At 60.5% G+C, this 20,252-nt stretch overlaps 1 protein-coding gene across 2 annotated transcripts; it reads right to left on the minus strand.

Annotated features, from left to right (window-relative positions):
- Nucleotides 1-2,403: 2,403 nt before the first annotated feature.
- Nucleotides 2,404-15,276, minus strand: LOC120388351 (mucin-5AC-like). 2 transcript variants are annotated; one of them, XM_039510143.1, is made up of 8 exons: nt 15,261-15,276; nt 13,752-14,048; nt 13,533-13,589; nt 7,828-7,941; nt 4,500-4,565; nt 4,003-4,194; nt 3,172-3,288; nt 2,404-2,453 (listed from the first exon to the last, which is right to left on the minus strand). In XM_039510143.1, the coding sequence occupies exons 2-8, from the start codon at nt 13,780-13,782 to the stop codon at nt 2,431-2,433; spliced, it is 600 nt and encodes a 199-aa protein (XP_039366077.1). In that variant the 5' UTR covers nt 13,783-14,048; nt 15,261-15,276; the 3' UTR covers nt 2,404-2,430. The 2 variants fall into 2 exon arrangements, with proteins under 2 accessions (XP_039366077.1, XP_039366078.1); XM_039510144.1 differs by lacking the exons at nt 13,533-13,589; nt 15,261-15,276 and having other exon boundaries at nt 4,452-4,565.
- Between the last annotated feature and the right edge of the window lie 4,976 nt (nt 15,277-20,252).

Consider the following 20,252-nt stretch of genomic DNA (forward strand, 5'->3'; position numbering starts at 1 on the left):
GAGGGGAGGTGAGCTAGGGCAGGGAGGGGAGCTTGGCTGCCGGTGGGCGCAGAGCCACCACTAATTTTTCCCTGTGGGTGCTCCAGCCCCGGAGCACCCACGGAGTCGGCACCTGTCATAAATATAAAGGAAAGGGGAACAGCCTTTACGTACGCAGGACTATAAAATCCCTCTTGGGCAGAGGGACAGAATCACTTCCCTGTAAGGGGTTAATCAGGTCAATTAATCCAGCTGGCACCTGACCAGAAGGACCAATAGAGAAGGAAGATACTTTCAAATGGGAATGGGGGTGGGGTGGGGGGGGGAAAGGATTTGTTTGTTCTCTTGTGTGTGTTCACTCTTGAGATGAAAAGTGAGACCAAGCAGGTAACCCAGATCCTACTGAAATGATACATCTACAATTACAGAAACTGTAAGTAACAGCAAGGAAACGTGTTAGATTCTCTTTTGTTTTAGCTTGTGAAATTTTCCCTCTGCTGAGAGGGAGGTTTATTCCTGTTTTGTAACTTCGAAGTTGAGCCTAGAGGGGAATCCTCTGTGTTTTAAATCTTTTTATTACCCTGTAAAATTACCTTCCATCCCGATTTTACAGAGGTGCTTCTTTTACTTTTCATTTTTATTTTATTTTTCTTTATAATAAAGTTCTTGTAAGAACCTGAGTGGTTTTTAGTGTCCTAAAAACCCAAGGATCTGGTCTGTGCTCACTTTGTTAACCTATCGGTTGGTATATTATTCTCAAGCCTCCCTCCAGGAAAGGGGGTGAAGGAGCTTGGGGGGATATTTTGGGGGAGGGTAGGGCTCCAAGTGGCCCCTCCCTGAATGTTCGTTTAAATCACTTGGTGGTGGCAGCGATACTAAGGCTAGAAAGGAATTTGTGCCTTGGGGAAGTTTTTAACCTAAGCTGGTGGAATATAAGCTTAGGGGGTCTTTCATGTGGGTCCCCACATCTGCACCCCAGAGTTCAGAGTGGGGAGAGAACCCTGACAGCGCCTATGCACCCTGCCCCTCCCCAGAGCAATCCCATCTCCCCCAGGTGTGACACACACTCTCCTGGCACCAGGACAGGGGGGTTGGGGGCTGGTTTGTGGTTCTGTGTTTATTACAAATCTGGAAGTTAACAGGATGCAAAATAACATCAAAGCTGCCTTAATGTGTCCCCTCCCCCTCCCAGTGCTGAGTCCCCCCTCCCCCGATATGTGGGTCTGGGCAGGGCAGGGCAGGGGGACAGTAGCTTGATGGGATGGGGCTGCAGTGGGGAGAGGGCAGCGTCTCCCCTAAATCTTCCCTAGAAGCAGAGTTCTCTGGAGCTGGCGCTGGAGGGGGGTGAGTCTGTCGCCCCCTGGGGGGATGGTGCCCCATGGCTGTGGGGGGCTCTCACTGCGGGACTCCCTGGCTCATGTTGATCGTGTCGTACACCCTGGGCTGCAGCGTCTGGCGATCCAGCTCGGCGTAGGTGCCGGAGTCAGGCTCCTTGGGCTGGGAGGGAAGAGAGTCACTCGTGTGTGTGTGTGTGTGTGTGTGTGTGTGTGTGTGTGGCATGCACCAAACATCCCCCCCCCCCACACAGAGCAGGGTCCATCCCCTCCAGCAGGGGGACACACCCACCCCCTGCAATCCCAGCTGGCATTCCCATAAGCCCATCTCCATCTCAGCAGCCCAACCCCAAACCACTGAATGTGCCATGAAAGGCTGAGGGGGGAGGGAGGGGGGAGGGGGCTGCTGGGGCCCATGTGGGTCAAGGTTGGGGTCAGGGCCCATGGGGGAACAGGGGACACTTACCAGGGTCTGCGGCTCTTTCCCTTAGTCGATGGTGGAGTCTGTGGAACAGAGACACCCGCTGAGCTGCACCCCTGGCCGGCCCAGAGCAGAACCCCACACCCAGCTCCGACCCCCATATCCAGCCAGGGGTGGTGTGAGGCTGGCACAGCCACCCCTCCCCCGCCCCACAGCATGGGCCAGGGTCATTAGCCCCGTGTTACAGAGAAGAAAACTGAGGCACAGAGACAGTGGCAGAGTCCAGGAGGTTATTGTGGGGGGGCTTGAAGCCAGGACTCCTGGGTTATCACCCTGGCTCTAGGAGGGGAGTTGGTCTAGTAGTTAGAGCAGCGGACTGGGAGCCAGGACTCCTGGGTTCTCTCCAGCTCTGGGAGGGTAGTTTTGTCTAGTGGTTAGAGCAGGGGGCTGGGAGCAAGGAGTGGATGGGGATTCCCTGCAGGTCACTGGCTGGGATGGTCTGATGGAGATGTGAAGGGGGGGGACACAAAAGCCCCAGGCCTGGGATAGGAGTGGGGGGGGGGGACACAGAGGCAGGCCCTGAACTAGAGGGGACGGGGATCCATAAAAAGCCCCTCCCTTCCCCAGGGGTCCTGCCCCACCCTGGTACCGCTTATGTGTGTTACTCACAGACGGGATCTTCCTGAGCCGGGGTCTTCAACACCGCCAACGGGCTGGTGCTAAAAGAGAGAAAATCCCTTTGTAAATGTCATAGCCCCCCCACCCGCAGGGAGATTCCACAACACACCCAGAGAGCCCCCCATCCTGCCTCATACTGAACCCTGTTCCCTAACCCCGCTGCCCCCCTCCCCAACCACTAGACCCCACTTCCCTCCCAGATCAGGGAGCAACCCAGGTGTCCTGGCTCCCAGCCCCCCTGCTCTGACCACTAGACCCCCCCCTCTCCTCCCCTCCCCAAGGTGGGACAGAACCCAGGAGTCCTGGGGCAGGAAGATCGGGGGTGGGGAGCGGAGCTTGGGTCTCACCTGCTCTGTCTCGGGGCTGGTCCTGTCCCTGCAGAGACACAAAGCAGAATCGTCCATGAGTCGACCTGGATCCCGTGTACCAGCCCTGCCTCATAGCCCTATAGGGCAGCTGGGATGGGGGGCCCAATACAGATGAGATTTCCCACCCCCTGCTCTGCTGAAGGGAGCCCCACCCCCTCCAGCTGCTGAGCCTGGATACCCTAGAGACAGGTCCCTCCCCCTTGCAGCCCAGCTCCCCCTAGTGCTGCCCAGGGGCTTTGGGGCCAGCTCTCCCTGCCAGGGGAGACGCCCCCTGCTGGGCCCCTGCCGCACCCCCTGGGTTTCCTTCCCCGTCCCCCATCCAAGCCGTGACCCCTTCCCAGCCTGGCTTAGCAGTGGGTTTAACCCTTCCCTCGCTGGGCGGGACACTCACTTCTGTAGCGGACGAAGGCCACGAGGAGGAGGAGGAGGAGGAGGCCGGTGGCCGCTGCGCTCACCCCGGCGATGATGTTGCGGGTCAGACCCGGTGCTGCGCTTGGTTCTGATCCCCCTGGGAAGCAGCACCAGGATGTGAGCACCGTGAGCAGCTGGTTTGTTACCTGCTGCCCCAATCTCTCCTCCTCGAGGACCCAGGGACCCACAGCAGAACAGTCTATGGGGCTAGTGGGGGGCAGGAGCAGAGGGGATTCTGGGTAATAGTGGTCGGGGATTCACTCCCAATAGCAGAGGGCTGTACTGGGGTGGGGGCAGGGTGTGTGGGGGGCTGTACCTCAGGCCCCATGTACCCTGTGAAGCCAGCTAGGCCCAGATCCTGCAGCACCGCCCCCCCGCCCACCTCTTGGGTCCTGCCCCTGTCCTGGGAATTTCTCAGCAGCTTCAGCTCACTTCTGCGTAGGAATCATATGGGTGGGGGGATGGCAGTGGGAGGGGGTTGTGTCTGGGCAGGGCACTTTGAGATCATTGGGAGAACCATGCCCTGCTGAAAGGATCAGCAGCGGAAGATGTAACGGTGCTGTCATTGCAACAGCTGTCATTAGGTTCCAGAGTTAACGACATGTCACTCTGGATCAGTGGGTTCAAGTGTTAACACCACGTTTATCTGGACTGAGAGGGTCCACGGTTAATGCCACACTGGGCAGCACCCCAGTGAAGGGGGAGCCCTGCTTCTGAGCCGGTCCGCTAGGCTGTCTGCAATCTCAGGCAGACAGACAGGATACACGGGGTCATTATCCCCGGCGCCGTTCCCAGGGAGATATGCACTGACCTGTGCCCTGCAAGGGTGGCTTAGTGGTGACGGTGGACAGAAAAGCAACCCAGTTTGTGGGGCCCCCAGGATGGGGCTGTTTCCAGGGCTGGTTTGATGATGATTCCCGCCCGCCAGTCCTGGTACTTGGCCTCGCGCGGAGTGGGTGGGTGGAAGCCGGCGTTGTTCCTAACTGAGTCGAGTCAGTTCTCCCTGCGGGAATAGAACCAGCGTCTGTCAGGGGTGGGGCGCGGGGGTGAGAAAGCTGGAGCCCTGGTGTCTGTGGTTAGTTATACAGGGAACCTCTTCTCCCACCAACCAGCAATGGTGGCTCTTCGCCAGGCTGAGCCGGCGTCCCTGGGGAGAGGACGGCACCCAGGATTCAGGCCGGCTCAGCACCCCCGGGAGCCCCAAGCCCCCCATTTTTTTTAAACTCCGTCCCACCCAGCCAGCCCTTTGGCAGCACAAACCTGTTTCTGGGAGGGTTGATAGGGATTTTGTGCCCCCAGACTCGGTACCTGGCTCTGTGCTGCTTGGATGGTTGGGAGCCAGTGTCGTTCTCCGCTGAGTCGAGTCACTTCCCCCTGCAGGAATAGAACCAGCGTCTGTCAGGGGCAGGGCGCGGGGGCGAGAAAGCTGGAGCCCTGGTGAGTGTGGTTAGTTATACAGGGAACCTCTCCTCTCGGAGTCGGCAATGGCGGCTCTTCCCCGGGCTGAGCTGGCGTCCTTGGGGAGAGGACGGGACCCAGGGATTCAGGCCGGCTCAGCCCCCCGGGATCCCAGAACAGGAGGATCGGCCCAGCGAGACCCTGAGCACAGATACAGCCCCTGCCTGGCTCCACGGAAACTAGAACCAAAATGATTAGTGACTAGTATTAATTACCAGGAACCCCTGTCATGGGCCAGCTCCCTCGTGTGCTCGGAGCTGTACGGACACAGGAGACAGAGATGGTCCCTGCCCCAGCCAGGTGCCATTCACACCTGGAGTCACTGCGGAGCAGGTCTGGGTGCGGCTGTTCCTATTTGGGAGGAAGAACGTCCCTGTGTCTGCAGAGCTACAGGGGAGCTTGTCTGCCAACTGGTGCTGTGTCAAACCAGGGGGCGCTAATACCGACAGCCCAGACTCGCTCTGAGATCACCGGGGAAGGGTTGGGAACCACACGGGATCCGTCAGGTCTGGTCCAGTTTTCATGTAGACAAGGTCTTAGTTCATCTTTCTATCCCTCACCAGACGTGCTTCCATCTGTCCACTGCCCTACGTTCCCAAGGAGCCATGTTCCCACGGACCCGTGGCCGTCGGTCCCCATGGATCTGTCCATCACCCTCTATCTAGAAGAATTGAACCCACCAGTTCTGTCTGTAGGGACCATCCCCCTCCAAACGGCCCGAATGGCCCCGTGGGCGTCTGAGCCGGGAGCCTGTTGTTCCATTTCTCCCGCTCACCTTCTCCATCCAGCTCTGTCGTGGGGGGATCCGGCTGCTGGGTCCCAGCTGGGTAGCGTCAGATGGGACGGGCAGGGTTGGTGCAACCACTAGGCGGCTGCCTATGGCGCCAAGTGGCTGGGGGTGCCAAAAAGTGGTGCCCCCCATTTTTTTTTAAACAGCGGAGCACAAGGCTGCTGCTGCTCCCCGGCTCCAGAGAGGCCGCCCACGGCGCGGCCAGTCCCTCCCCCTGGGGGAGCAGCTGGTGGCTGAGCGGGGAAGGGGAGGGTCTAGCGGCTCAGGGCTGCCCAGAGGATTCAGGGGGCCGGGGGCAAAGCAGTTTCGGGGGTCCCTTCCATAAAAAAAGTTGCAATACTATAGAATACTGTATTCTCGTGAGGGCCCCTGCGGGGCCTGGGGCCAAATGCCCCACTAGCCCCCCCCGCCCCCGGGCAGCCATGGTCTAGCGCTAGCAGATGCGCCTTCTTCCCCCTGCTGCGGGCCGAGCTGGGATCCTTGCCACTCCCGGGGCTCTCGGCGGCGGCAGGCTCGGGCGGTGGGGGGGCTGGCTGCCTGTGCCGCGGCGGAGAGCCCCAGGGGAGGCGGAGAGCCCGGCTCTGTGCCCGGCTCTTCGGGCGGAGAACTGGGTGTCTACTCCGCCTGCAAGGTACCTAGCCGGGCCACGGGGAGCCGCATGGGCTCACGGAGCACCGGGGCGTGGACAGGTCCAGTCCCTGGCCTGGGGAATGGTGTTTGTGGGAGCAACCCGGGCACCCCTCCCCCAGCCATCGCCACCCCCTCCAACACCCACCGACCAGCTACCTTCTCGCCTGTGCACCCCCCGCCCCAACAACCCACCCTGTCCTGCCACTTTTGCCTCTGGGCAGCCTCCACCCGGCAACCCCGCAAGCCAGCCACAGTCACCTTCACCCCTGCATCAATCTCGGGACCCTGCGCCCCCACCTGCCATCTCTCTCCTGCCCACTCCTCCCTTGTGCAAACCCCTCCTGCCACCTTCACCCCTGCAACATCGCTGGGCACAGACACCCCCCACCCACCTGCCAGCCCCTTGCAACAACCCCCTCCTGCCCACTTCTCCCTTGTGCCACTCCCTCCCTGCCACTGCACCCCCTGCAACGAACCCCTTTTGCCTCTGTGCAATCTCTTCCCTGCCACTACACCCCTGCCTCCTCCACCTCGTGGCCACCTCCACCCCCTGCAACAATCCCGTGCACCCCCCTCTCTGCCACCTTCACCCCCTGGAAGAGCCTCCATATGACCAGCACCGGCTTTAGGCCAATTCACTTGATTCCCCGGAATCGGGCCCTGCGCTTAAGAGGGCCCCGTGCCCGCACCTAGGGAGACCCTGCTCTGGGGGTCTTTGGCGGCATTTTGGCGGCAGGGGGTCCTTTGGTGCCGCCAAAGCCCCAGACCGCTGCCGAGTATTCGAATCGGGCTCTGCGGGTGATAAAGCTGGCCCAGGATACGACCCCCATCTTTGCAGACCCGTGTCCCTGACCAGCAGGGGGTCTCCACCAGGCTCCCTGTGGGTGTATCTGAGACGGATGGAATTGCAGCGGAGATTGAAGGAGTCAGGGGACCAGGAGAGGCAGGGACGGCAGGAGGCAGAACAGCAGGGGATGAACTGGTGATGGCGGAGCTGAGAGGCAGAGGGACCCGTCCAGGGGTGAGTGGGGATGGACCCTGGGTGCCAATTCCGCAGGGAACCTCGACACTAAATTGCTGCCCCAGGTTAAGGAGGGGGAGATACAGGTGCCTGTCTCGCGGCCTTTGGCAAGGCTGGTAATTGGAGCCAGGCTGACCCTGCGGAAAGGCTCCGGCCTCTAGCCCCCTTTCTGGGTCCCAAGGCCATAGAGCCGTTTAGCCAGATTGGGGGGGGGGGTGGCAGACTGGCTCCCACTCCCGGCCTCAGCGTATATGTCTGTGTGTATCTCCTGGGCTCAGGCCCCTTGGACCCCCAGTGGGCGTGGAAAGTGGTCGTCAGTGAGGAGAAATTCATGGGGTGGCGAGACCCTGTGACAGAGAGAAGTGTCAGGGGGAGCCCTGCTTCTGAGCCGTTCCCCCAGGCTGTCTGCAGACTCAGGCAGGCAGACAGGATACACGGGATCATTATCCCCGGCTCTCCGTCCCCGGCCCTGTTCTCCCAGGGGGATACGCACCGAGCTGTGCCCCACACAGGTGGCTTTGTGATGCCGGTGGGCAGCACAGCACCCCGGTTTGTGGGTCCCACAGGGTGCGGCTGTGCGTTCGGGGGAAGCTCTCCCAGGCCCTGCCCCCATCAAGCCAATCTGTCATCTGTCCAGTGACAGCCCCCCCTCATAAAATGGGTCGGGGGGTTCAGATGGGGCATTCGCTGTGGGGTTCTGCTCCGTCCCACCCAGCCGGCCCTTTGGCAGCACAAACCTGTTTCTGGGAGGGTTGATGGGGATTTTGTGCACCCAGACTCGGTACCTGGCCCCGTGCTGCCTGAATGGGTGGGAGTCGGTCTCGTTCTCCACTGAGTCCAGTATGTTCCCCCTGCAGGAATAGAACAAGCATCTGTGAGGGGAGGGGCGCGGGGATGAGAAAGCTGGAGCCCTAGTGAGTGTGGTTAGTTATACAGGGAACCTCTCCTCTTGGAGTCGGCAATGGCAGCTCTTCCCCGGGATGAGCCGGCGTCCTTGGGGAGAGGACGGGACCCAGGCATTCAGGCCGGCTCAGCACCCCCGGGATCCCAGAACGGGGAGGATCGGCCCAGCGAGACCCTGAGCGCAGATACAGCCCCTGCCTGGCTCCACGGAAACCGGAACCAAAATCATTAGTGACTAGTATTAATTACCCGGAGCCCCTGTCCTGGGCCAGCTCCCCTGTGTGCTCGGAGCTGTACAGACACACGACACAGAGACGGTCCCTGCCCCAGCCTGGTGCCATTCACACCTGGAGTCACTGCGGAGCAGGTCTGGGTGCGGCTGTTCCTATTTGGGAGGAGGAACGTCCCTGTGTCTGTAGAGCTACAGGGGAGCTTGTCTGCCAGCCGGGGCTGAATCAAACCAGGGGCGCTAATACCGACAGCCCAGACTCGCTCTGAGACCCCCTGAGGGCCCAGCTGGGTGTGGGGCTGGGAGCTGGGACGCTGAGCTGGGCCCCTCACCTGCTACCACCAGCTGCACGGGGCAGGAGGAGACAAGTTGTGGGACATAGACCCCAGCACAGTCACTGCGCCCCGTCCCCACAGCCTGGCCCCAGTGATGAGACCAATACAGGACCCTGCAGGGAGAGTCTCCTGGATGCTTTCCCCCCGAAAGACCGAGAGAGCTGGGCTAGTGACACAAGAGACATGGGTTGTGGTGCGGATCCATCTGCCAGGAGCCCAGGGAGGGGTGGCTGGGGCAGGGCAAGGGGAGGCCGAGGGGACCTGGAGGCCAATTGTGTTTTCTCTCCTTCGGCTGCGGAGGGAGAAATCAGTTCGGTGGGGAATGATCACAAGTGGATCAGAGTTCGCTGGTGTAGCAGGACCTGCTGGGTAGGGTCACACTGGGAACTATTGCTGAGCTGCCTGATTAGTAACTGCCATTCGCTGAATTAAACCCACTTCATGGGCAACAATTTACATTCATGGAGCCCCAGGAGCTGGAGTTGGACCGTCCCAGGCACTAGGCCGGAACCCACCGCGCTACGGTCCCGTCGCGGCTTCTCTGTCCCTAGGCTGGTTTGTTGCGTCTTGAGCCCTCCCCTTGCGCCGTCTCTGTTTACTGCTCTGAGCTCCAGCTCAGACACCTGCAGCGATTTCTCCAGGCGATGGGTCGGCTTCTCAATGCAACAACTGTCCCTCCGCTGCTTTTTCTAGAGTCCCTTTGCTCCCTGGCAAAGTCTCTCTTCCTGTCACTGTGCCTGAAGGTGTCGGGCGGACGTTGTGTCCGTACTATTGGCTTCACTTTCACTACAGCTCACGTAATCCTCATTTCTACAGCCCGTTTCTCTTTACTCACAGCTCATTTCTGTCACCTTTCATTCGTGCTTTAGTTCTGCGGTTTTCTAACTTAGAGTTAGCGACTCTTTTTTTTTTCTTCCTGTTTCACTGCCTGGTTCTTCCTTTAACTTTCCCCCTCCTGCCTCTGTCTTTCCTCTCTCGGCCTCCCCCTGTTCCTGCCATCTCTGCCCCTTCCCAACGGGACTTTCCCCCTGCCAGCTCTGTGCCTGGCCCCTTCGATGACACAGCTCGGCCACCGGGTCCCTTTCCACTGGCTCCCGCTCGCTGGGTCCTGCGTTTCTGGTGCCGGTTGGTACCTCGCTGGCTGCTGGTGTCTCTCCCCGGCGCTGGGCAGCCTCCCTCCAAACTCTACCAGCCGTTTCCACCAGCAGCGCTGGGGCGGGGGAGGAGCTGCTGGCTGCTGTCCCCTGCTGATTTCTATCTCTCCCCACCACAAAAAAATCCCGCCCCAGGCTCAAGCTCCCCCCACTTCCCCTGCCCGGGAATCCTTGGGGGTCTCCCCACAGCTGGTGTTTCCAGACTGCTCCTCAGCAGCCAACCTGTGCAACTCCCACTGCTCTGTAACCAGACAGCCCCCAGCCCAGGTGGGCATCACACAGCCGGCCCTGGAAGGCCGTCACAGGCTGGGGGCGCGGCCGGCTGGGCAGCCCCTGGGCCCCGACTCCTCTGTGCACCCCCAGAGCTGGGGCAGCCAGGGGAGCATCCCCCTGGGGACAGGCCCCTGCTCTGCAGCTCCCCCTGGGGGCAGGGCTGTGCTCCCACTAATTTTGTACATCCCGGTATGGAATGAATTTTGTTATGTGCATAGAGAGGTGATGTGTGGTGAGGGTGGGGCTGAGGGGGTCGGGGTGCAGGAGGAGTCCCAGGGCTGGGGCAGAGGGTTGGAGTGCGGGGGTGGTGAGGGCTCCAGCTGGGGTGGGGTCTCTGGGGTGGGGCTGGGGGTGAGGGGTTTGGGGTGCAGGCTGGCCCAGAGCTGGTGCAGGAGAGAGGACTCCCCTCAGCCCTCTCACCGCAGCAGCCCAGGGCTGGGGGAGAAGTTCCTCCCTGACCATGGCAGCTTAGAGGGAACGTAGAGGCAGAGATCCGCACACCCTCGGCCCTGAATCTCCAGCAGCTGCTGCTCCCCCATAGCTGAGACACCCGTCAGCGACTCATGTCCTGGAGCCAGGGCCGGCTTTAGGAGTGCAGGGCCCAGTTCGAACAGTTTAGACGGGGCCCCGGCAGGAATGACTAAAAAACAAAACAAAACAAAAAAACCCACGTGGGCCTTATACTCACCGGACGGTGCTCCGAGTCTTCGGCGGCACTTCGGCGGCAGGTCCTTCAGTGCCACTGAAGACCCCAAGCGAGCGAATTACCCACCGTCGAAGTGCTGCCAAAGACCCAGAGCGCCACCGGGTGAGTAAAAAGGCACCTCTAGCCAGGGAAGGGATTCTCACTGGGCACGGGGCTCAATTTGGGGGAATTGGTGGAATAGGCCTAAAGCCGGCCCTGCCTGGAGCTGCCCCTGACACCGGATGGTGGCGCCTGCCCCCCGGGGACAGTGACCCCAGTGGGGCTCAGGGAGATGGAGGGTCTGGGTAAGCTGGGATCTGCGCACGGGAGACAGGCTGTGAGAGCCAGATCCGGGCACCCACCCAGCCCCGGCGGCTGGCCCCAGCCATGGGCAGATCCAGGGCCCCTGGGGCAGAGATTCTCTCCCAGGTCCCAGAGTTCCCCGCACCCAGAATCCCGGCCCTGCGAGCTGGGCTCCCAGCCCCACAGACATGGAGCCGTGGCTCCCTAGTGCTTGGGATCCTCATATCCCCGTGTGGCCCCTGCCTCATTCATTGCATCCGGCCTGCCCTGGGGGAGTGTGGGTACGGCCAAGCTACCTGCAGCAGCTCCTCCCCAGAACAGGCTGCTGCGAGGGCACCACGCCCAGCCCCCGCATCAGCGTCCCGCAGACGGAGTCAAGTCCAAGGTCTCTGCCCTGATCTCCGAGGTGCCCGAGGGCTGAGCCCAGTGTGTTCCCGGCTCCGGCTGCAGGGTTCTGCGAGTGCCGGGTGCGTGGGGCCGGGCTGGCTGCTCGAGGACAAGCCGCCCAGGGCGCCAGGTGCACCCACGAGCGGCTAGTCCTGCCCGCCCATGGCTCCATTGCTGTTTTCAGCTCCATCAGAGCTAACCCGGGTGCCGCCTGCCAGCCCCCATCTGCAGGGCAGACACCACACAACAGCCCACAGCTCTGGGGTGACCCTGGGGTGTCGGCTCCCTGCCCCCGGCCCGGCCACAATCAGGGTCATGCTCGTCTGGGCAGGGGACAGAACTTCCTCCGGGGCCGGGCCCAGGCTGCAGAACGAGCTCCCCCAGCAGCCAAGGGCCCCCCAAACCTCCCCACCTCTGGCTCCAAGGCCAGGCGCCCTCCCCCGGCCGGCCTGCTCCGTTATCGACCCGGGGCAGCGCGGCCATTGACCCCCAAAACCGCCCCAGACCAGACCCTGTGCGGTGGGCACAGACCTGCCCCGGGGAGAGGACGAGAGAGAACGACCCGCCCGGGACAGACGGGGCCACGGCGCTTAATGCTCGACTGGCAGGCGCCCGACACCGCGGTGACCAGGGCAGCGTCAGACCATGTGCAGGGTAGAAGGCTGCTCCCCCCTGGCTGGGACCCCCAGTGACTCCGTCCCCCCTCCCCGGCTGGGCGTCCCCTCTGCTGGGCCCAGGGCTCAGGGCAGAGCCTGGCTCTGAGTGGCCCATCGGTGCGAGCCCCCGGGGATCTAGCTGGGTGTGGGGCTGGGAGCCGAGGTGCCGGGCTGGGCCCCTCACCTGCTACAATGATCTGCACAGGGTTGCTGGGCTCCGAGTAGGCAGGTGGGGCTGTTCTGTTGCTATAACAACAGGTGTAGCTGCCCCCGTGTTCCCGTCTGGCGCTGGTGATGGGAAATTCAGCCTCAGAGCCGGCAGGGTCTGTGTAAGTCAGATAGTTCCCAGCTCCATCCTTGGAGAGGAGGAACCTCATGCCCAGGTACTGATACCGACATCGGATGGTGACATTTCCCCCCATGGGGATCACCCCACCCAGCTGACGGAGATGGAGGGTTTGGGGTAGGACCCCTCTGGAGTCACAAACAAACAGGCAGTAAGTGGGGTTGACACAAACTGCTTCTGTCTGATTCAATCCTCTGCCCATCTGTCGCTCCAGCATTTTACCCCCTGCCCGTCCCTGGGGTGCAGCCCGGCCCCGCGGCTCACAGCCGGGGTGAGACACAGCAGAGGCGAAAGGAGATTTCCAGTCTCGGATTCCCTCAGTTCTCCAGGGTCCCCCGCTGTAGTCAGGGGTGATTCTGGATTGACCCCAGTGGGGGCTGAGATCAGAATCACCCTCCTTCTGTGTTTCTAACATTGTAGCCGAGCTGCAGCTCTGCTGTAGTTGGGCTAAACATGGATTAGTCTTTAAAATATTCTAAAAAACACATTGACTCCAATTGTCCGGCAACGTGCTGTATGCACAGGAGTGCGGGGGTGGGGTGGGGGTCATGGGAGAAATCTGAGTCCTTTGAGCAAAGGCTCCGAAAAACACATTTGCAAAATCCCCTAGTTGTTCTAACATTTTCCTGACCACCCCTGGGGCTCCATCTCTGGCTCTGCTCCGCCCCAAACCGCTCTCAGCCGCTGGGGATTTAGCTCCGCTCTGCACGGTGCCGGGGGCCCCTTTGGGGACGGGATATTCCCAAAGGTGTTCAGGGGACGTTCCGAACGCCGGGCTGGGCTGAGCCTGACCCACGAGCAAAGCAGTGACACGCGTGGGCAGCCAGCCGAGGGGGAGACACAACGGGGCCTTGCTCCAGTCCCGCTGCGTGTCCACGTCTTACAGCCCTGCTCTGCCTGACCCGTTCCCCGGGCTCCTGCCAGCCCCCCGGGCACAGTGCGGGGGCGCTGTGGGGGGGCTGGTGCCTTCACTCTGTATTTCCTGGGGGGCAGAGCTTTGAATTCACCCTGTGTGGTGCCCATCCCTGTAATGAGTGGGGTGAGGTCTCAGTCCCCACCTCTGGGTGTGGAAGGGAGCAAAGATCTGAGAGGATCATAACTTTGGGGAATCTGCACCCTTCACCCCCCATCCAAGTTCCTCATCCTTTATGTGGAAATTCCCCCAGCTTACCCGTTCCCCACAGATATACACGTCCAGACACCCCGCTCTGCCCGGCCAGCCAGCAGCCTGGAAAGGAGACGGGCCGTTAAGGATCAGATCCCAGAACAACTGGATCCTACACCATGATCTCAGATCCCCCCTCCCATGGGCACATGCCCTCGTCTCACAGCCCCCACCATGGGCACTCCCACCCCATGGACACATGCTCTGGCTGTCTCCGATACTCACCGAGGAAGAGGACGGTGAGAGCAGATGCCATGATGGGGACAGCGAGGGGCCCCTCAGCACTGCCACCAACACCCCGATGCCCAGCTCCACTGAGCCCCAGTTGAGGAACTCAGCTGGTGGCTCCAGCTACAGGAAGTCAACGATGTCTCATCTCTTCCTGCGTCCATCACACATTATCTCAAATCTGCTGGTGAAATCTAGTGCGGTCAAAGTAAGCAGAGATCTTTGCAAAATGAAAGAAACCCAGTGACCGTCAGCCTGGCCAAGCGTCATGCAGCTCCCAACTTGTCTGTGTCTCTGTGGAGAGGGGGGATAGGTCACCCTCAACGTACCCTGCAGCTTTGACCATGATTTCCATGAAAAATCCATCCCCTTTTCATTCTGGGTTCAAGCTGGGCTGATGACCCATGTCGGTAACTTTAATACGTGATTATGGAATTAAAGGCTGGTGTTGTAATGGAGCTGCATGAGGGGGCAGAGTTAAGGTCATTCAGGAAACTGTAATTGTGGCATTTCCTGGTGCTGGAGGGTTTGACTCTGCAGCCTTCCCTCTCAGCCTGCCAACCTGCCCACCTGCGACACGAGCCATGGCACTGAGTGAGGAGCAGGTGCGATGGTGAACGCCTGGGTTTGCTGCCCCTTCTGCCATAGCTGAGCGGTGATGACAGGTTTACGCTGTAACACCTGGTTCTAAGGGGCTTTTCTCAGCCTGTGAATTAAATGAACCAGGTTCTAAAGAAAATCAGAGAAAGAGAAATTCCATCCTGGGCCCCCAATGGGTCACCAGCCGGGAGAGACCCAGGGACCTTCTAATGGCCCCGCAGAGACCCTGCCCCCGAGCTGGAGGAGACACTGTCAGGGGTTATGTGGCCAGGCCCCTAGAGAGGGAGGTGACACAGGTTTTGTTTATCCGCCATTGGCTAGTGGCAGCAGGAAGCTGGGCGTCAGGGGGCTCCAATCCTGGCTCCGGGAGGGGAGTGGGGTCCAGTGGTTAAAGCAGGGGGCTGGGAGCCAGGACCCGGGTGTGATGGTGGCGCCGTCACCCGTCCGTTCTCACCCAGCGCTGGGTAACGCCGGGGGCACCGTGACTTGGGGGCAGCTTTAAAGGTGCTGCAGGAGCCCAGCTGGATGGTCCCAATGGGCCTTAAATCCCCCACCCCCCTGCTCACCTGCCACCCCCCGAACAGCCCAGGAGCCTCCCCACACAGCTGCCCCCGGCCCCACGGAGCTGGAAGTGGACGAGCGACAGATTTGCCCACAGCTAACACCCCTCAAACTCTGCCTGCCCCCATTTCCCATCCTGCCCCCTGGACTATCCCCCTTCGAATCCCCCTTGAGCCTGCGCCCCGCACACCCTGCCCCCACCATGGCCCCTCCCTCCTCACACCCTCGTCCCCTGCCCTGTTTCCCCTCAAATGCCCATCCCCCGCCCTCAGTTAAGATGGCCGCCATCTCCCAGTGTCCCCAGTGGGGTTGGCACCAGGCTGCCCTCAGGGAAATGGCACCTACCTGGGCTAGGACGGGCAGTAGACGGCAGGAAAATACGGGGGGTGGGAGAATCTGGGGGGACATTAGGGGGGATGAGGCAAGGGTGGCTCTAGCAATTTCGCCGCCCCAAGCACGACGGCATGCCGCTGGGGGCGCTCTGCCGGTCGCCGGTCCCGTGGCACCAGCGGACCCTCCACAGGCACGCCTGTGGGAGGTCCACTGGAGCCGCCTGCCGCCCTCCCGGCGACTGGGAGAGCGCCCCCCGCGGCATGCCGCCCCAAGCACGCGATTGGCGTGCTGAGGCCTGGAGCCGCCCCTGGGATGAGGGGGGCAGGGCAGTGGCAGGAAAGGGGGGACAATGGAAGTTGCCCCACATGTTTGGGGGGTGCCTGGGTTCCCCCCTTGTGAGCATTTAAGGCTCGCCCTCCTTCCTCCTGCTCAGCCAGAGTTTTGGCCGGTAAATAAATCCGTCCACACACACCCCATCCACCGACCCCACCTGTGTGAGTGGGGAGTCCATCCCCATCCCTCCATCCCACTTGTCCCCCATTCCCTTTCCACCTCCTCCCCCTCACCCGTCTTCCCTCAAACACCCGTCCCGTCACTCCTCCAGCACCCATCCACCCTCCCCCAAACTCTCTCCCCTCCAATTCCTCTCCCCACTCCCTCCCTGATCTCAGCCCATCTCCCCTCCAATCCCTTCCCCCCCAACCCTCGGCCTGCCCCCCAAACTCCCGTTCCCTGCTTCTCTTTGCAGGGGTTCTCACGGGCCCAGAGGGCTCAGGGGGGTTGGAAACTCTCTCCCTCGCCAGCGTTACACAGGCCAGGGGCCGGGGCTCATTTCAAACTGAGCCCCTGGTTCTACGCGGCTCCTGGGCAAGCCCCCAGCAGCAGCCGCTCACAGGCAAAGCTTTCGGGTTAACCCCCCAGACAAGGAATCAAACCCGGCCAGTCTATTGAAACGGGGGCTGAGTGACCGCGGCCAACAGCCGGAGTCAGCCCGGCTCCAAGTCTCGCTCCTGCGGGAGTCACCAGAGCAGAGCCGCTTGTGTCCAGACCAGCCAGGCTCTGGGGGAGGAACCGGTTCATTTCACTCTCCGGACGGACGGGCAGGGCGGCCTCTGACCCCGCTCCTAGTGTAAGTGGGGGAAGGATCCCGCTATTGTGGGGAACTTTCCTGGCTTATACCCGCCCTGGTGGGATTGGCTAGTGAAAGGATCTGAGTCCTCGCTCCCACTTCCTTTACCCAGAGTCCTGCCTGACCTCGAGGGCTCCCCTTCCTCCCTCCCATGCCGCAGAGTCCTCGTAACCCTGTCAAGGCTGGGCCCTGGATCCCTGGGGGCTCGACCCCCAGTCATGGTCACTTAGGACAGGGGTGAGGATGTCCCCACTCCAGGGCTCTCCCTTTGCACTGGATGCTTCCCGGACCCACTGATCATTGCATAGAGTTCAGAGCACGTACAATTTATTAAACAGCAACTCATACAAAATAAATAAAAATGGGGAAGGTTAAAGGAAGGTTAAAGGAAACAAGTGACCCCACTCCGTGAGCACAGGGACACCACAAACAGCCATTTCTGCAAGGGAAAGGAAGTTCACAGTCTGTTCCTCAAACGTTCTGGGTCTCTTTCCCAGGGCCTGGCCGCGCCGCCGGTGATAGCACATGGTGACAATCTGTACCTCAAAGTAGCACTGTGGAGCCCCCTATTCACCACTATGATAGGATTATGATAGGCTGGGTACCAAGTCGGCCTTGTAAAGCATCATCTGTTGAACATTCATGCCCTGTTGTATTGAATGTGTGTCACAGACTTACAGGTGGTGCCCACTCTTGGCCCCGTGCAGTCCCTGGGGGGAACCCCCTTCAGTGAGACAGCCCGTCTCGGGGTCCACTCTCTCTCCTGGAGCCGCACCTCTCTGAGCCTCAGCGCGTCTGTCTCTCTCTGTGGACCCCCTCAGGGAGTCCACTCGCTCTGGACCCCCAGGGTCTCTACTGTGGAATGATGCAAACCTCAGGCCTGGCCTCCCTCAGCCCAGCACATCCCAGTCTCCCTGCATCCAGGTTGGCTCTGCCAGCTCCTTCTCTCCAGTCCTGCTTCCCAGCTGGGCATCTGATATCACCGGCCCCAAGCCCGGCCTCTGTCCATTGTCTTCTGTCCAGGGAAACAAGGTCCCCTGGGCCTCCTCTCCTCTCTTCTGTCCTCTGGCCCCTCTGGCTGGAACCTCTCTTTACAGCCAAATGTCCTTCCACTGGCCAGAACCAGCTGTGACTCCTGAGCTGGGCCTCCGGGTCACCAGGTCACCAGTCGCTGGGGTCTCCATTCTCCAGGCCATTGGCTGGGGTCCCAAGTTCTGTCGCTGATCCTCTGTAACAATAAACCCCCTCTCCCCTCACCTCGTTAAACCAGTCACATCCCGGGAAACTGAGTCTCACCCCCTCTGCATGCAAACCATTGGAAAACCAAGGAGAAAACAAGAAACCCCCCCCACTTCGTCACAATGTGTTACCCTTGTATGGGAAGTTCTGAAGCATTGCTGTGTGTGCTTGTCACGGAGTGTGGGGGAGTCCGGCCCTGCACCCCTCTTCCTGGGACCCACAGTGACTCTCAGCCAGCCAGTAAAACAGAAGGTTTATTGGACAACAGGAACACTGGATACAGCAGGGCTTGTGTTCAGAGCCAGGACCCCTCACTCTGGCCTCTTTGGGGGTTCAGGGTGTCTGGATAGGTAATAATTGGAGATATACCAATCTCCTAGAACTGGAAGGGACCTTGAAAGGTCATTGAGTCCAGCCCCCTGCCTTCAGTAGCAGGACCAATTTTTTTGCCCCAGATCCCTAAGTGGCCCCTTCAAGGATTGAACTCACAACCCTGGGTTTAGCAGGCCAGTGCTCAAACCACTGAGCTATCCCTCCCCCCAGCACAGGTTCCCCTGCAAACCCACCACCCCCGTCCCAAAACCGAAGACTGACCCAACCCTCCCCCTCAGCTCTTTTCCTTTGTCTAGCTCCTGGGCAGAGGTGTCACCTCCCCTCCCCCAGGCCTAGCTCCTGTTACAGTCTGCATACCTGCCTCTCACCTAAAATCCTCCCTGCTCTCCCATCCCCCACACAGACAGTCCCTACTCCACCACACCTCTCCCCCCTCCGAGACTGAACTGAGCGGGGTCACTCTGCCCAGTGACCCGGGGAAGTTCGGGGCCCCCTCTCCGGGACAGCGCGTCCGCTATCAGGTTGGCACTTCCCTTCTCGTGGACCACGTCCATGTCATAGTCCTGCAGGAGCAGGCTCCACCTCAGGAGCTTGGCGTTGGCTCCTTTCATCTGGTGCAGCCAGGTCAGGGGAGAGTGGTCGGTGTACACGGTGAAGTGGCGCCCAAAGAGATATGGCTCCAGTTTCTTCAGGGCCCACACCACGGCCAGACATTCCTTCTCGATGGCCACATAGTTCTGCTCCCGGGGTAGCAACTTCTTGCTCAGGTACACGATGGGGTGTCTCTCCCGCTTTTCATCCTCCTGCATCAACACCGCCCCCAACCCCGTGTCTGAGGCGTCGGTAAACACCATAAAGGGCTTGTCAAAGTTTGGGTTTGCCAGAACTGGGCCTTTGAGCAGAGCCTCCTTCAGCGCCTGGAGAGCCTGCTGGCACTGCTCGGTCCAGACCACCTTGTCTGGCTTCCCCTTCTTGCACAGCTCAGTGATGGGGGCGGCTATGGTGCTAAAGTGGGGCACGAACCTTCGATAGTACCCCACCATCCTGATAAAGGCCTGGACCTGCTTTTTGGTCTGGGGAGTGGGCCAGTCTCTGATCACCTCCACCTTGGCTGGTTCTGGCTTTAGGCAGCCGCTCCCCACCCGATGGCCCAGGTAAGATACTTCCGCCATCCCCACCTTGCACTTCTCAGCCTTTACGGTTAGCCCAGCACTCGTCTAACCTGGGACACGTGGTCCTCCCAGGTCTGGCTGAAGACGCAGATGTCGTCAATATACGCCACAGCAAAATTCTCCATCCCCCTCAGTAGCTGATCCACCAGCCGCTGGAAGGTGGCCGGCGCTCCCTTGAGGCCGAAGGGCAGGGTTAGAAACTCAGAGCCCCAGAGGGGTGATAAAGGCTGATTTCAGCCTGGCATCTGCATCCAGCGGCACTTGCCAGTAGCCTTTGGTAAGATCCATGGTGGTGAGGTACCGAGCACCTCCCAGCTTGTCCAGGAGCTCGTCAGGCCTTGGCATGGGGTAGGCATCCGATACAGTGATTGCATTGAGCTTTCGATAGTCCACACAGAACCGGATCGACCCGTCCTTCTTGGGGACCAGCACCACTGGGGAGGCCCAGGGGCTGGCGGACGGCTGGATCACCCCCAAGGCCAGCATGTCCCTGACCTCTCTTTCTAAGTCCTGGGCAGTTTTCCCGGTGACCCGAAAAGGGGAGCATCTTATAGGGGAATGTGACCCAGTCTCCACCCGGTGGACAGTCAAATTAGTGCGTCCAGGTTGGTTGGAAAACAGCTGTCGGTACAGATGCAGCACCCCTCTGATCTCAGCGTGCTGGGCTGGGGTCAGCTGATCAGAGAGGGGAATCGCCTCCAGGGGGGAACCAGCCTTTGTCCCTGGGAATAGATCCACTAAAGGGTCATCCCCCGGTTCCTCCCAATACCCACACACGGCCAGCACCATATTCCCCCGGTCATAATATGGCTTCATCATATTCACATGGTACACCTGGCGGTGGTGCATCCGGTTCGACAGCACCACCACATAGTTTACCTCATTCAGTTGCTGGACAACCTTGAAGGGCCCTTCCCAGGCGGCCTGGAGTTTGTTTTTCCTCACGGGGATGAGAACCATCACTTGATCCCCGGTGGCAAAGGCACGGGCCCGCGCCGTGCAGTCGTACCAGACCTTCTGCTTCGTCTGGGCTCGGGCCAGATTCTCCCTGGCCAGGCCCATGAGCTCAGCAAGTCTTTCCCGGAAGGTCAGGACATACTCCACCACCGACTCTCCATCGGAAGCGGCCTT

This window comes from Mauremys reevesii, linkage group 22 (assembly GCF_016161935.1).
Source record: "Mauremys reevesii isolate NIE-2019 linkage group 22, ASM1616193v1, whole genome shotgun sequence".
NCBI classification, from domain to species: Eukaryota; Metazoa; Chordata; order Testudines; family Geoemydidae; genus Mauremys; species Mauremys reevesii.